Source organism: Lemur catta, chromosome 1 (genome assembly GCF_020740605.2).
Source record: "Lemur catta isolate mLemCat1 chromosome 1, mLemCat1.pri, whole genome shotgun sequence".
Taxonomy (NCBI): Eukaryota; Metazoa; Chordata; class Mammalia; order Primates; family Lemuridae; genus Lemur; species Lemur catta.
In genome coordinates this window covers 87206046-87223767 of record NC_059128.1, presented here as the reverse complement: position 1 = coordinate 87223767, position 17722 = coordinate 87206046, and the positions used below count along the sequence as shown (strand labels likewise).

General features: G+C 38.0%; 1 protein-coding gene across 5 annotated transcripts in view; it reads left to right on the top strand.

The window, feature by feature from the left end:
- Positions 1-597: 597 nt before the first annotated feature.
- The window catches only part of DNAAF4 (dynein axonemal assembly factor 4), a 49275-nt gene continuing 32150 nt past the window's right edge, over positions 598-17722 (top strand). For 2 of the 5 annotated variants that reach the window (XM_045529707.1, XM_045529735.1), the window contains exons 1-3: positions 598-770; positions 1121-1268; positions 5250-5383. In XM_045529707.1, the coding sequence (XP_045385663.1) occupies positions 648-770; positions 1121-1268; positions 5250-5383 (405 nt within the window). In that variant the 5' untranslated portion in view covers positions 598-647. Of the gene's footprint in view, positions 771-835; positions 948-1120; positions 1269-5249; positions 5384-17722 lie in introns of those variants that run through there. The other 3 variants (XM_045529713.1, XM_045529721.1, XM_045529727.1) reach the window with 2 other exon arrangements.

Genomic DNA, 17722 nt, shown 5'->3' with positions numbered 1-17722 from the left:
CTCTGGAAGTCTCAAAGTTGAACAGAAGTGTGGGTTTTGGGGGAACTCAGAGTACATGTGTGACCTCTAGTCAGCAAATGGCCCTTTGGCTTTATTTTAAATTTAGGCCCAGTTAGGCAACCAGGATCCATCCTGAAGGGTTGGCTTTCAGGCTCACGTTTGTGCACAGTCTGTACAAGGGAGAAATTTCTAAAACGGGACCATCAGATGTTGCTAACTCTTAATAGCTTCCCTCAGAACAAACTAACTCAAGCCCAGTGCTCCAGTGGCACCTGGGAATTGCACCTGCTGCTTGTGGGTTACGCTTTCTTGTGCCTTAAGCCCACATCCCTTCTTCCCATCTCAGGCATGAAGCACTTTTCTTTCTTAAACGGAAGATACGGGCCTACTTCTCTGGACATTCGTTCACACTGTGAGGAAGAAAGTAACCCCCAAGAAGTGCCATCACAACCTTGCACCGGCGCCTAGATAGTCACGAACCGAAGCCGCTAGGTGGTGACACGGGCGCGCCCGGAGCACGCTGGGAACGTGGGGTTCCGCGGCCGGGCCTGACCCGGAAGGGCTGGCGCTGGTAACCCCAGCTTCCCTAGCAACCGAGCCGACGCGGGCAGCAACTAGCCGCGCTGCCAGCTTGTGCGGCTCCAGGGATGCCCCTGCAGGTTAGCGATTACAGCTGGCAGCAGACGAAGACTGCGGTCTTCCTCTCTTTGCCCCTCAAAGGGGTGTGCGTCAGAGACGCCGACGTGTTCTGCACGGAAAACTATCTGAAGGTAGGGACGCGAGTCTGGCCTGCGGGCTCGGGGGGTGTGGTCCGACACTTCCGGGAGAGCGCGGCTGGGCACGCGCAACACGTGCGTCCTCGCAGATAAGCGCCCTAAATTTTTAATCCTATTTTCAAAAAAACGAATCGCATACGGTTGACATCTCATCTTTAGACAGATCATCAGGTCAGAGATTACTTTCATCCAGAGCTTCCTCATATGCCTTTCTAATCTTTCGCTACATGGAATAAATGTAGTGAGCCTTTTAGAAAATTATTTTGGCCTTTATCACACATTTCTTAATACGTGTCTTTAATTTATGTATGTAACTTAGCTTCCGTTTTCACCCTTCTGAATAGGTCAACTTTCCTCCATTTTTATTTGAGGCATTTCTCTACGCTCCCATAGACGATGCAAGCAGCAAAGCAAAGATTGGGAATGACACCGTTGTCTTCACCTTGTATAAAAAAGAAGCAGCCATGTGGGAGACTCTTTCTTTGACAGGTGGTAAGTTCTTTATTAAAAGGTGTTCATCTGGTTGTGCTTTTTGTGTTTCAGACCTTTTAAAAAAATTCTCTTTTGAAACAACTGTATCGTGTAGGGAAAGATAGACTTTCCTTTTACTCTCCTAGGTTCAGTAGTTAGGTCTATGAAATAAACTAACAACAGGTAGATTAACAGGAAAAATGTATGCAAATTTATTAATTTTTAATGTTAGTGCTTGGAGGCTTCGGGAAAAAAAAGTGAATATCCTAAAAAGCAGTGAAATTTGAGAGCTTATAAATGCTCTTAATAGTAGAAGGGTTGTGTGTGTGGGCCACTTAGGATACTAAATGATTTTTAGGAAAGATCAGTGGATCCTTAGAAGAATAGATAGGAGATATGATAGTTTGTAACAAAGTTTTTCAGAGTGTGGTGTCAACCTCTGGTCCCTTCTCCTGTGATTAGAGTCAATGTTCCCTAGTTAGTGAAACTCCAGGGGAAGGGATTTATGACAATTGAGTTCCATTGAGAAAATCTGTGTTTAGGCTGATAAGAGGAGTTCAGAGAAAGCCTCTATCTGCATTTGCTGTTTTCAAGTGCCTTCAGCTCAAGATAATCAATATATCAAAGCAGCATATTTGGGGGTGGCATGCCCTGAACTCCTTCAGTTGCTTTTCTAGAAAAAAAAAAAAAAAAAAAAAATAGGCACGTGAACTTAATTTAAATGAGATAGTGCTTCAGCTGTCACTTAAATAAGCCTAAAGACTGAATTATTCAAAGTTAGAGCACATTAAGCAAAAGATGTGAGCTTTTATCTTAGACGATGAGCTCTCCTCATGTAGCCTTTATTGAGAACTTAACTTTGTATTAGGCAGGAACATATCTGTTAATCCTTTAAAACAACCTATTAGGTATTATTAGCCCCCTCCCCCCTTTTTTTTACATGTGGAATAGTTGGCAAAGGTCACACAGCTAGTAACTGGCAGACTGGAACTGAAGTCTTAGCAGTTTCACTCTAGAGCAGTGTTTCTTAACTCTGGCTACATATTTGAATCACCTATGGAATTTTAAAATAATACACATGCCTGAAACCCACCCTAAACCAATCAAATCCGTTTCTGGGGGTGGGACCCAGGTGTTGCCTGAAATCCGTTTCTGGCGGTAGGACCCAGGTGTTGCCTGAAACTCACCCTAGACCAATCAAATCCGTTTCTGGGGGTAGGACCCAGGTGTTGGTAGTTTTTAAAAAACTTTCCAGGGCTTATAATATGCTGCCGAAGTTAAGATTCCCTGTTTTAAAGCTAGTTCTCCATACTCTAAATCAGTACTCTGTTCTGCTACCAAGATCAATTTTGTGGGTCAGTAATTATCCTCTACTGTTTTAGCTCTATTTTCCCCCTTCCTTTTCTAGTTGCCATGTTTTCTAATACTTTATATTTACTGCCTGGAATTTCTCATAGGCCTCTGGCATTAAGCCATGAATACAGATTATTGAGAATGGAAGGGATTGCAACCATTCTTCATAGTAAAGCTTTTTTTATATGTTGCAGTGGAATTTAATTTTTAATCCCCAGGAGCAGGGCTAAGGTAGAATTTCTTTTTCTAAGTTCTGGTATTCAGCTGGGAGAATACTGGTTAAGGTAGCTTAACATAGCCAGGTTACTTTATTTCTTTAGTGAGTCCCAGACTACCTAAGGAGTTTTTAAGAATCAAATTCCTGCCTTCCCACCCCTGCCTTCCTTTTTGACTCAGTGAGTGTGTGATGGGACCTGAGAATGTCATAAAACACACCTAGACTGTTCTGACTTCTTACCTAAGATTAAATGTAAACACTTTCATTTTGCTTTCTGTAAAGGACCAGATAGTATTTTATACTTCGCAAGCCATATGGTCTCAGTCGCATCTACTCAGCTCTGCCCTTGTAGCACAAAAGCAGCTGTAAATTACTGGTATTTATGGACACTGAAATTTGAATTTTATCTAATTTTTATATGTCACAACAAGATATGGTTTTGATTTTTTTTCTCGACCACTTAAAAATATAAAAATTATTCATAGCTTATGGGCTATGGGAAAACACGCAGCAGGTAGGATTTGTCCCATGGGCCATAGTTTGCCAATCTCTGATTTAGACTAATCAAAACAGTCTTAAAACTATTAATAACTTAAATAACTCATGAACATTGATTCTACTTAAGAAACCGAGTGTGAGATTCCTTTGGAAATCAAACTCAGGTTTACTTGCCATTCACTCCAATTATTTATTTATTTAACAGTCTTTTATCCACATAAAGTATTGTGGAACTCCAATCTTTACTGAAGAAGCTTGTCTGCTTCATTATTCAAAACATATTTGCTCCATTTTTTTCCTGAAGTTCCTTCTTGATACACTCTTTATAGGTGTGGAGCATTTTGTTTACAAAATTGATGTTCTTATTATTTCTGCCCATGCAACTGATCCAACTGTCTGCCTTCCTTTTTCTAAACAGGAAGAGGGTCGGGGAGAGGCTTCAGACCTATTTCAGTCCTAATTCTTCGCCAAGGTCTTGGATGAATAATACTTACCTCTAACTGCAATTTAATATTCTCCTCAATTATGAATGTAGGCAACAAACAATAGTAGCATCTTAGTCTGTTTGGACTGCTGTAACAAAATATCATAAACTGGGGAGATTATAAACAAATTTATTTCTCCCAGTTCTGTAGTCTGAGAAGTCCAAGATCAAGGTTCTGGAAGATTTGGTATCTGATGAGGGCCCAATTTCTCATAAATGGCACTTTCTCTCTGTGTCCCTTACATGGTGGAAGGGGCAAGTCAGCTGTCTGGGGCCTCCTTTATAAGGACACCTACCTCCCAAAAGGCCTTGCCTCCAAATGCCATCACATTAGTGGTTAGTATTTTAACATATGAATTTTGGGGGGGTACAGACATTCAGACCACAGTAAGTAGTATCAGCAAAAGTCACAAATATGTTCATGTCATCGATAGGTCCCTTTTATTCAGTACTACTTTGGAATTACAGTATTTATTAGACTTATAGCTATATATTTAATTCATTAATGAAGAAGCACATAGTACATCACAATTTTAATTTTTAATATTTCATAAGTATTTAAAAATAACTGAGTTTCTTTATAATCCTGTATATTTTATTTTATACATTTTAATGCATTATGAAGGGGTCCTTGGCTTTACACACTGCCAAGGGGTCTGCTATTCAAAAAAAGGTTAACAGCCCGTGTCTAGGGCATGATTCATTCCTCCACCCAACCCCCCAATCTGTTCTCTGCCACTTCACCCACTAACCCAAGTTTTCTTCCCTCCCCTTATGTTTTTTCCTGCTTAAAGGCTAGCTCCCTTCTCTCAGGATGATCCCTCCTTCTCTAAGATAATGCACCCACTAATGGATCATAGCCTGCAGTTTGTAGAACACTAAGCCACATTGAATATAAAAATAATTGTGAATGGTAAAGTTCTATGTCTATAACATGTCATTTTTCTTTACAATTTTTCCTGGGACTGACCCTATGCCCCTCCATATGTATAAATTACCACTTTATGTTTGTGAAGATGACTGAGCATTTCAGGTGATTTCAACCCATCTTCTCTTCTAGGAGACTCCACAGTGATTATTTATTGTGATCAGGTTTATAAGCAAATAGCCCTAGTTTCTCAACAGAGAGGGAAGAAGATAAATGTGTTCTCACCCCCCATCCTCACCCTCTCCCTCTCATTCCCCTCTTCCCTCTCATTTCCTTCCCCTCCTGTGTCCCTCCCCATCCCTTTGTCTTCCTCCTCCCCCTCCCCCATTCTGTAGTAATTCATTGTTATTACACTTATTGCTTACCTTTGAATGTTAGCTTCTTGGCCAGTTTAATATTGAAAAATGTTTTCACTTCTTGTGGTCAAAAGAATCTCATTCTTGATCAGTATGTTAAGTAGTTTTCTCATAAGTAAAACAAATTTATTATAATCCTAATTGAACAATATTCCTTACATTTTAGTTGACAAAGAGATGCTGCAAAAAATAAGAGAGAAATCTATTTTACAAGCACAAGAGAGAGCAAAAGAAGCCATAGAAGCAAAAGCTGCAGCAAAGCGGGAGGATCAAAAATACACACTAGATGCCATGATGAAGGTAAGTTGTAGGTTAATAGGCAAGTCTTCTAAAGAGATAATAGTAAACTATTAGTTACAACCACTATACTTCCTCAGCATTTTGTTCATACTTCATTATAGGATTTACTATGTTATATAGGCTATGTGTTACTTACATGTGCTTTTGAAAATCTGTGAAAGTTGAGGGTATAAAAGTTAGTTAGACAGTTATTTCAGGGAGAGGGTTCTATTTCTAGGAAAGTAAAAATTATAAAGTTTCTATGGTATAAGTGTTTTACTTTTTTAATCTTGCAATAATGGACATGATTGTTTAAAACAAGAAAAGCATAGGTTCAACACTAAATAGTAACAAATTAATTTCTTTTTAACTGTTGGGGCTTTCAAGTGAAAGCTTTAATCAACAATATATTTTTTGAGATATGATTCACATCATACAATTTATCTATTTAAAGTGTACACTTCCATGGTTTTTAGCATATTCTGAGTTGTGTAACCATCACCAGAGTCAATTTAGAACATTTTCATCACCCCAAAAAGAAACCCAATACCCATTAACCCACTCCCCATTTCCCCCTGACCCCTAGCTCTAGGCAACTACTAATCTACTTTCTGTCTCAATAGATTTAACTGTTCTGATTTATTTTTACAAGCAATCTCTTATCTCAAATTCTCATTTTGATACCTTGAAATGATTAGAGTCTATAATAATTCATTATCTTATCAGGAGTTCTATGGACCCATGACTCTTCTTTCGAATTTGTATCATCAGTATTTTCATAATGAATAGTTCATGGATTTCAAAGATTTCTCCACTTCTTTTATCACTTCTGTTTGACTTTTAAATATAGTTTGTCTTTAACTTAGTAATTGAACACATCGTCAGCTAGCCCAACATTCCTGCCTTTAGTATACTTGATGATTTCCATCTTTTCTTGATTATATTAGCATAGCTACCAACCTTTTGATTTTATTATTTTCCTGAGTTTATAAAAATAATATAAGATTTGTGACAACATATAAGTATTTACTGAATAAATAATAAAATATAATAAAATAATTAAATAATAGCACATATACTGCTCTATTGGTAAGTATGACAAAATAGAACAATTGACTGACAGGAAGCACCACTTGGACTTATTAATCTACTGATGTATGAAAGCTTAATTTTGGTATTTGGAAAGGTGTTTTAAGGGAATTGATGTATAAAATATAAAGATGTGGATTATATTAAGGGGACAGAACCCATGAAAGCCTGTAGCCTGTTTTACAAACTGGTTGTTTTGTCTCTACCTGAGTAGTGTTGAGAGTTGGGACTGTTTTCTTTCATCTTTTTTATAGTCATTGTCAAGTAAATTTGTGCTAAAACATTTCAATGAATTAATATGAATACATAGCTCTAGTACCATGTACCCATAGCAAAAGTCTACTTTGGTGACTAACTGAAGCTATTTTTACTCTGGTCAATCTTAGACACCTTTTAGAAAAGAACTATAATGATCCAGTAGGAGCAGATGAAGAGATATGACAACAAAAGCCAACCTATTATTAGCTTAAACCATAAATTAGCTTAAAACTTGAATGACATCTGCCAAAAATTAGTAGTTTTTAAGTAGTAATCTTTTAAAAATAGTTAGTAGGGCTAGTGCTAAAGCTTACTGTGTCAATTAGCTATGCTGTGTGTACAGTTATTAGTCTGCTTGGGCTCCTGTAACAGAATGCTACAGACTGCATGGCTTAAACAACAGAAATTGATTTTCTCGCAGTTGTGGAGACTAGGAATCCTAGATCAAGGTCTGGTAGGGTCACTTTCTGGTGAGGGCTCTCTTCCTGTTTTGCAGGCCTTCTTGCTGTGTTCTCACATGGCAGAAAGAGAGAGCATGCAAGGGAGCTCTGTGTGTTTCTTCTTACAAGAACACTAAACCTTTCAGGTCAGAGCCCCATCCTACTGACTTTATTTAACCTAATTACTTCCTTAGAGGCCCATCTCCAAATACAGCCATAGTGAGGGTTAGAGCCGTTTGATATATGAATTTTGGAGGGACACAAACAGTCAGTCCATAGCACTGTGTAACAAACTATCCAGAGGTTATAGTGGCTTAAAACAACAAATGTATATTTCTCAAGATTCTGTGTGTTGGTTAGACAGTTCTTGTGGTCTGAGGCTGGCTCAGTTGTGACTGGATATTCTAGGCTGGCCTGACTCACCGATCTAGACCCTTGACTAGGAGAGGTGGAGCTTCTCCCTATGTAGTATCTCATCTTTCAGGAGACCAGCCCAGGCTTCTTTGCTTGGTAGTCAAGGTTCCCAGTAGCAAGAGAGCACTTTTAAAGCTTCTGCTATGTCATATCTGCTAATGTTTATTTATTTATTTATTTATTTTGCAAGCCTTTGCTAATGTTTCATTATCCAAAGCAAGTCACTTAGCCAAGCCCAGATTCAAGGATTGAAGAAATAGAGTACACTTCTTTTTGGAAAGAGGAATTAAGTCACATTGCAAAGGGGTGTGCATATAGGGATGAAAAGAATTTGTGGCCATTTTATAATTTATTTTATCTGTTTGTTTGAATTAAAAAGATTAGGGGTTAATAAAGGGAATATGACTCATCTAGCAGGAAAAGTTCAGAGACAGAACAGTGATCAGATGTTGTTAAATCAAGATTCTGAGTCTTATCTCTCTGCAGCATCCCTAGCACTGCCTTTTCTTTGTGTCTGCTTCATCCCTGGGCTGATAGTGAGATGATCCATGTCTTCACTTAACAGGGCCCAGAGGAAGATAAGCCATCAATTCTTTTGGCTTCCTTTTAAGCCCCATAAAACAATTGCTTCAGATATTGTAGACTGTATTAACAATGATAATCAGTTTTATGCATGCTCATATGAATCTTTACTTCAAGTCATTATTGCTTCATACTTGGATTACTGTATCAATTTCTCCGTATCATTGCTGCAGATCTATCATTCTTTCCTTTATTTATTTATTTATTTATTTATTGAGACAGAGTCTCACTCTGTTGCCCAGGCTAGAGTGCCGTAGCGTCAGCCTAGCTCACAGCAACCTCAAACTCCTGGGCTCAAGCGATCCTTCTGCCTCAGCCTCCCAAGTAGCTGGGACTACAGGCATGTGCCACCATGCCTGGCTAATTTTTTCTATTTTTAGATGTTTGGCTAATTTCTTTCTATTTTTAGTAGAGACAGGGTCTCGCTTTTGCTCAGGCTGGTCTCGAACTCCTGAGTTCAAATGATCCGCCCGCCTCGGCCTCCCAGAGTGCTAGGATTACAGGCATGAGCCACCGTGCCCGGCCCATTCTTTCCTTAATATACATTTATTATTAAACACTGTGGAAGGTGCTGAAACAAGACTGAGCAAACCAGTCTTCACTTACAATTAACTCATAGTCTAGAGAGGGTAACAGACAAGGACAGTCAAAGATTACACCAACACCGGGTGTAGTGACTCATGCCTATAATCCCAGTAACTGAGGAGACTGGGGTGGGAGGATCACTTGAGGCCAGGAGTTCAAGACCAGCTTGGGCAACATAATGAGACCTTGTCTCTAAAAAAATGAAAAAGATTAGCCAGATGTGGTGGCATGTGCCTTTAGTCCCAACTGCTCCAGAGGCTGAGGCAGGAGGATCGCTAGAGCCCAAGAGTTCGAGGTTGCAGTGACCTGTGATTATGCCATTGCACCAAGTATGCATAAGGGGTCATTAGATAGAGAAAACACTTGCAGAAGATTGGTATCTCAGCCTGAGAATATGGTCAGGGAATCTGAAGCAGTGTTGTTTGTGCTGAATCCTGGAGAATATGTCACAGTTAAGTTGGCAATAAATGGGAAAGTGACATTACAGATAGTTTGGATAAGTGTATGACAGTATAGGGCACGAGGGAACATTTATTTGTCAGAAATAAAATCTTAAGATTTGGGGCCAGACATGGTGGCTCACACCTGTAATCCTAGCACTCTGGGAGGCTGAGGCAGGAGGATCGCTTGAGCTCAGGAGTTGGAGACCAGCCTGAGCAAGAGCAAGACTCTGTCTCTACTAAAAGTAGAAAAATTAGCTGGGCGTGGTGGCACTGTGGGCCTGTAGTCCCAGCTACTCAGGAGGCTGAGGGAGGAGGATCTCTTGAGCCCAGGAATTTGAGTTTGCTGTGAGCTGGGCTGACACTACAGCACTCTAACCCAGGCAACAGAGTGAGACTCTGTTTCAAAAAATAAAATAAAATAATTAAAAAAAAAATCCTAAGATTTTGAAAAATGTCCTGAAGGTAATAGGGAACTCTTTCAAAGGATTTCCATCAAGAATATAAAATTAACTGGGTTTGTGTTTAATATTTTAGAAAGCTCATTCTGGCTTATGAGTTTGGAGAGGGTGCAGGTTAGAGGCAGAGTTTTTGTATTTTTAAAATGGAAGAATTTTGAGCGTATTTATATGTGGAAGGAGGAAGTTAAGAAAGAGGGGGAGGTTGATAATACAATCTAGAGAGGGGACTGTGATGGTGGGGCAGTTCTCTTCTGGTGAGATAAAGGTTGGGACAGGCGGAAAAATTAGTCTTAGGTAATGGGGAATATTTTATTTTTTGACACTAGAGGGCAGGAACAAAGAATAAATAGCTAAGGATTTGGAAAATTCTTAGGCACTCAGATAGTTAAAGGAATTTTTTGTTTTCTTGGTAAGGAGGCAAGGTCATTGACAGGGAAAGAGACTGAGGTGCAGGAGAAGGGTTTGGAGTGATGAGTAAACTTGGAATACTGATGCCAGACTAATCTTGTGAAATGTGCATTTTTTCTTCTTTAGTATTCTTGACTGCTGTTACCTACTTTTTCTATCTTATTCACTATTTTGTTTTGTAGGTTACCCTCTTCTATTTTGAATTTTTCTCTATATTTGTTTTGTTCTGTTTTCCACTTCAGGGGAACCATTTTCTCCCACTGATACTTTAACCTGAATAGGTCAAATTTGAAGTGCATTTTTCTGCTGTGATTTCTTAAAGTTGAAACCCAGAAACCTTAATCTATGAAAGCACTTTGATCATGCAGATGAGGTATGAGTTGATTTCTGAAGTTGTATAGGTTATACTATAGAGCCTTGAAAAGATCCTTATCGGTGCACACACACATGCCCTGTTTATTGGAGGCATATATAACTAATGCGCAAAAAGACCATGAGGAACTGCTTGGCCATTCATTATATATTCCATATTTTACTAATAACTTATATGTTCCTGGCATTTTTTAAAATTCTCTTACCCTCTTTTTTTTTTTTTTTTTTGCGTCTTCTTCCTTTTCACTGTGTGTCAGACTTTTTCAGAAACGTATTGACATATTTTGTATTTTCCCTCTAAACCTATTCTTAGGGCTCTGTACTCTTGGTATCTCCTGTTCGAACACCTTTGGCCTACTCTTTATAGGTGGGAAATTTTCATTCTCATATGCTACTTGTTATTAACAGTTATTGCCATCATAAGATATTTAATTCTGCTGTTAGTATACTCAGTCTTTGTATCACTATTCCTTTCTGAATTTTATTTTTCATCTTTTTTGCATTTATGTATCCTATGAGAAGATCTATAGACCAAATACACTTTGTGCCACCTTGTTCATTCCCCTGGTCACTTTAAAAATGCTTATTATTTTATTATATATTTTCCCTATAAATTTTTGTAGCTTTTATCTTCATGTACCTTAAAAATATTTTCTTCATCTAAAGATCATAGCTATACCCTAGACATGTAGAAAATGTCCTGATATGAAAGGGCACAGACTTTGGAATAAATGAACTCTACCACTTTATGATCAATTGCTCAAACTTGCTAAGCCTTGGTTATCTCATCTATAAAAATAGAAGTAAAAATACCAAATTTACAGTAGTGTGAGATATTTGTGTTTATTTGTACTCAGCCTTATTCTAGGAATGAAAGAAAAGAAAATTGAAACAAGAGTTGTAGCGCTCAAATGAAATAATTATATTCAGAAATTTCTAGAATAGTACCTTGGCATATTTGCGATTTAAGTGATTGTTGGTTGCTATAGTTGAGCCCTGTATTTTCAGTTTACCCTATCTTTTATATGTCCTGCTTTCAGTTTTTCTAGTCTTCACAGCAATATTTCATATTTAGTATTTAATAAGTTAATGATCTTCAACATTTTCTGTTATTTTAAAGACACCATTCTTATTTTACTGATCTTTCTTTGTTATGCTATTTTATATGTTTGAAATTTGAGTTTCAGAATCTTATCCATCCTGATATTGAGGCCAACTGACACAAAAATTATTTCCATATTTTAACAGATTTATTTCTTAGTCCTTTGATTTATATTTACATTATTTTTTTTCTTAATGTACTTTTTATTGCTTTTGAAACAGCTTCATAAAGCACTCTTCTTTTGTCTTACTCCTCCTCAATGCTATTTTTAAAATTCTATTTTGAAATTATGGTGAAATCCACATAACATAAAATTTACCATCTTAACCATTTTTAAGTGTATAGTTCAGTGGCATTGAGTACATTCACATTTTATTGTGCAAGCATCACCACCATCCATCTACAGAACTCTTTTCATTTTGCAAAACTGAAATTCTTTATCCATTAAATAACAACTGTCCATTCTCTTTTCTCTCTAGTCCCTCGTAACCACCATTCTATTCTCTGTCTCTATGAATTTGACTACTCTAGGTACCTCATGTAAGTGGAATCATACAGTATTTCTCTTGTGACTGGCTTATTTCATTTAGCATAATGTTCTCAAAGTTCAGCTATGTTGTAGCATGTGTCAGAATTTCCTTCCTTTTTAAGGCTGAGTAATATTCTGTTGTGTGTGTGTACAGGTGTGTGTGTGTGTGTGTATAGACGTATACACACACACAGACACCCTACGTTTTGTTTATTCATTCATCTGTTGATAGACACTTGGGTTGCTTCCACCCTTTGGCTATTATGAATAATGCTGCTGTGATCATGGGTTGTACACACATCTCTCTGAGACCTTGCTTTCGATTCTTTTGAGTATGTACGTAGAAGTGGAGTTACCAGATCATATGGTAATGGGAATTCTATTTTTAATTTTTTGAGGAACTGCCATACTGTTTTCCATAGCAGTTGTGTCATTTTATATTTCTACCAACAACGCACAAGTGTTGCAGTTTCTCCACATTCTCACTTATTTTCTGTTTTGTTGAGAGGAGCCATCCTAACTGATGTGATGCAGTATCTCATTGTGGTTTTGATTTGCTCCTCAGTGCCATTTTATTTTGAAATGTATCTCTGAAACCATCCTATTGCACTTTTTCTTAGATTCTTTGAGATATTGGTAAGTAGAACCTTTATTTTTGCTTGATCTTTTCGTCTCTTCTCCCGTTATTGGGCCTACATTTACTCTTCTTTTGTTAATAACAGCTTTATTTCTCAACTAGCCTTCAAATTTTGCTTACTGAGAGCTGTATAGTCTGCTCAAGCTGCAATAACAAAATACCACAGAATGCATGGTTTAAACAACAAAAATTTATTTTCTCACAGCTCTGGAGGCTGAGAAGTCCAAGGTATTGGTGCTGCTGATTCAGTTTCTGGTAAGGGCTCTCTTCCTGGCTTGCTGACAGCCTCCTTCTCAGTGTCCTCACATGGCAGGGGAAGAGAGAATGAGCTCTTTGGTGTCTCTTCTTTTAAGGACACTATGCCTGTTATATCAGAGCCCCATCTTATCTCATTTGGCATTAATTATCTCCTGATAAGCCCTGTCTTCAAATACAGTTACAGTGGGGGTTAGAACTTCAGCATATGAATTTAGGGGTAACACAGTTCAGTACATAGCAAGAAGACATAGGTATTGAAATGAAAATCAGTTTTGTTACTTTTTGGCTTTGTGTGAAACAGATACATCATTCTAAACACCAGATTCTCATTTCCACAGAATATAAATAAAGAACTAAATACTTAAATTTTGAAGTTGATAGCTGCCGAAAAGAAATTTTAAAACAGTATCATGTATTTGTTAAACTTTAGACTGAATTAATGCTATAATTTTCTTAGCTGAAAGGGAACTCATTGTTAGGATGATATGTAACTACATATGGAAGATAGAACTTTAAGATATTCTTACCTGGCATTTTTGGCTCAATAAGCAGAATTTGCTTGAAAGTTATAAAAGTTATAATTATGAAGTAATATGAGAATTTCAGACTTCCTTTTAATAATTTGTGTCTGGCTTCTTATACTTTGCATAATTTGCCCAGGCTGAGGTAGGAGGATCACTTGAGCCCAGGAGTTTGAGGCTGCAGTGAGCTATGATCACACCACTGCACTCCTCTCTGGGTGACAGAGGGAGATCCTGTCTCTAAAAAAAAAAAAGAGAGAGAGAAAGAAAAGGAAATAAATTCTCTCTCTCTCTTTTTTTTTTTTTTGAGACAGAGTCTTACTCTGTCACCCTGGGTGGAATGCAGTGGTATCATTATACCTCACAGCAACCTCAAACTCCTGGATTCAAGGGATCCTCCTGGTTCAGCCTCCCAAGTAGCTGGGACTACATAGACATGTGCCACGATGCCTGGCTAATTTTTCTATTTTTAGTAGAGACAGGGTCTCACTCTTGCACAGGCTAGTCTTGAACTCCTGAGCTCAAGCAATCTGCCCACCTTGGCCTCCCAGAGTGCTAGGATTACAGACATGAGCCACTGTGCCTCATCTATTTTAGGTTTTTAAAATTTATTTTTCAGTGTTCTATGCACCTTTAACTGATCACAGTCTACATCAAGTTAACATAGACTCCATTCCAGTAAAATATAGCAACTTAGGTGTAGTATAACTTCATTTTCTCCCCCTACCTTTGGACTATTATTGCCATTCATGTAGACATGTATATGTTTGTTGTAAACCCAGTAATACATGTTATAATTTTACTTTTTAAAAGTCATTGTTTTTAAATAAAAAAGTCTTAGATTTTAAAGAAATAAAGAGTAGAAATTAGCCCAGGTGCAGTGGCTCACGCCTGTAGTCCCAGCACTTTGGGATGCCAAGGTGGAAGGAATGCTTGAGGCCAGGAGTTTGAGACCAGCTTGGGCAACATAGCAAGACCCTGTACCTACAAAAAATAAAAGAAAAAATTAGCTGAGCTTGGTAGCATGTGCCTGTAGTCCTAGTTACTTGGGATGCTGAGGCAGGAGTGTGGCTTGAGCCAGGAATTGGAGGTTGCAGTGAGCTGTGATTGCACCACCGTACTCGAGCCTGGGTAACAGAGTGAGACTCTCTCTCTTTAAAAAAAAAAAAAAAAAGAGTAGAAAGAAAAAAATATATATTTTGTCTTTTTTATTTTCTTATTTGGTAAAATATACATAACATAAAACTTACCATTTCAGCCATTTGTAAGTGTACAATTCAGTAGCATTAAGTACATTCACATTGTTGACAACCATCACCCACCAACCATCTCCAGAATTCTTTTTTTTTTTTTTTTGAGACAGAGTCTCGCTTTGTTGCCCAGGCTAGAGTGAGTGCCGTGGCGTCAGCCTAGCTCACAGCAACCTCACACTCCTGGGCTTAAGCGATCCTACTGCCTCAGCCTCCCGAGTAGCTGGGACTACAGGCATGCGCCACTATGCCCGGCTAATTTTTTCTGTATAGATTTTTAGTTGGCCATATAATTTCTTTCTATTTTTAGTAGAGACGGGGTCTCGCTCTTGCTGAGGCTGGTCTTGAACTCCTGACCTTGAGCGATCCACCCGCCTCGGCCTCCCAGAGTGCTAGGATTACAGGTGTGAGCCACCACGCCCGGCCTCCAGAATTCTTTTCATCTTGTAAAATTGAAACCCTGTACTCATTAAACAAAAACTCTTCATTCTTTCTCCTCCTAGTTCCTGGCAAACACCATTTTACTTTGTGTTTCTGTGAATTTGACTATTCTAGGTACTTCATGTAAGTGAAAACATGCAGTAGTTGTCTTCTGTGACTGGTTTATATCCCTTAGCATACTGTCTTCAAGGTTCATCTTTGTTTTAGCACGTGTCAGAATCTCCTTCCTTTTTTTGTTTTAAAAAGACAGAGTCTTGCTCTGTCGCCCAGGCTGGCAGGCTGGAGTGCAGTGGCGGGATCATAGTTCATTACAACCTCCAACTGCTGGGCTCAAGTGAGCCTCCCACCTAGACCTCCCAAAATGCTGGGCACCTGGTGGATTTTCCTTCCTTTTTAAGACTGAATATTGTTCTATTATTATGTATATACCACATGAAAAAAATCTATTTGTATTGTCTTTATTCTTACCAACATATTTACCAATCCTGTACTCTTCATTCCGTCTTATACATCTGAGTTAGTGCCTGGTATCATTTCCTTTTAGCCTGAATAACTTTTAGTATATCTTATGGGCAGGTCTACTAGCAATAGATTCTCACAGTTTTCATATGTCTTGGAATGTGTTTATGTTTTCTTCACTTGTTAAGAATAGTTTTGCTAGGTATAGAATTTGTTGTTTATAGGTTTTTTCTGTCAGTGTGTCGAACATGTCATTTCACTGCCTTCTGTCCGTTGTTTCATGAGAGAGCCTTAGAAGATTGTGATAAGTTTACCATACATCCCTGGCTTCCTCATTTACATGATATTTTCATTAAAAAAATTTTTCTGAATACTGTGCACTTACCCTAAGCAGGACCTCAACCTCAGATCAACTGCAAATTTTCCCTGTTCATTCCCAACCAAGTGTACTACTTTTACCCACTAAAGCCACAGGTTTTCACTGTCTCACCCAGAAAAGAATCCACCCTTTTTACCAACAAAATTTTGGCTTCTTTTTGCTAGTTTGGTGTTGGTACAGGTTAAGCATCTCTAATGTGAAAATCTGAAGTCTGAATGCTCTAAAATCTGAAACTTTCTGAGCACTGACATGACACTCAAAGGAATTGGAGCATTTCGAATTTTAGATTTTCAAAATAGAGATGCTCAACCAGTATGTATTCTTCAAATATTCTAAAATCTAAAAAAAAAAATCCCCAAAAGTCTGAAACACTTGTGGTCCTAAGCATTTTGGCAAAGGAATATTCAACCTGTAAAACTGCCAGGCTCATCATCCCAGGGGGAAGTGGGTGGTGGGGAGCAATCTTTTGTGCACAGCCTCCCACTGTTCCTACCTGTAACTTTAGCAGTTTTTCTAGAATAAACACTTCTCAATTCACAGTCTTCCTTTGGTTATTTCCAGTGCCCTTAAATGGTTAAATGAATGTTTTTGATAATTTTATCTAGTTTTACCCTTTATAGTTGTGGAGGAGAATGGCCAACCTTTTCATTTCTCCATAAAACCTATACATTGTGTATTTACTTATCAGGCTTCGTAAGAAGTCCTGTTGGTATTTTGATTGGATTTACATTGACTTTATAAATTAATTTGCGGAGCATCAGCATGTTTATAATATTGAGATTTCCCTCAGGAACATGTCATTTATCTCCATTTATTTGGATTTACTTTATGTTGCTAAGAAAAATTATTTAGCGTACTTATTTGTCCATATTTTGTTAACCTTATTCTTAGCATTTTAAAAGTTTTTCTGGCAATTGTTAATTAAATTATTTTTCCATTATAGTTTCTAATTATTGTCGGTTTGCAGAAAAGTTAGGTTGTTTTTGTAAGTTGGTATAAGTTGATCTTACATGTGACTGCCTTGCTGAGAACTTACTTTTTGGTTCTAATGGTTTGTCAGTTTATTATTTTGGTTCTTTTAGGTAATGTACTATTATTTTCAAATGGTGGCAATTCTACCTTCTTATAATCTCTATTTATATTTCTTCTTTTTTTTTTTTGAGACAGTCTTGCTCTGTTGCCTGGGCTAGAGTGCCGTGGTGTCAGCCTAGCTCACAGCAACCTCAAACTCCTGGGCTCAAGCGATCCTCCTCCCTCAGCCTCCCAAGTAGCTGGGCTTACAGGCATGTGCCACCACACTCTGCTAATTTTTAGTTGCTGGGCTAATTTTTTCTATTTCTAGTAGAGCCAGGGTCTTGCTCTTGCTCAAACTGGTCTCGAACTCCTGGGCTCAAGAAATCCTCCTGCCTCAGCCTCCCAGAGTGCTAGGATTACAAACATGAGTTACTTCTCCCGGCCTTCTATTTATATTTCTTATTTTAAAAATTCTATTGTATAGGTTGTGATCTCTAGGAAAATAGTAAAACAGTAGGGATACTTGCCTTAGTGACTTTGTTGGAAATATTTCTAAAATTTCACCCTGAAGTGTGACATTGTCTAGGTCCTTTTATCAAGCTAAGAAACTTTTATTTTTTATTTTTATTCCCAGTATTAACTGATGTTTTGGCATATACTGAGATCATATTTTTCTCTTTTGATTACCTAAAATCATAAATAAGAAAGACCCTATTTGATC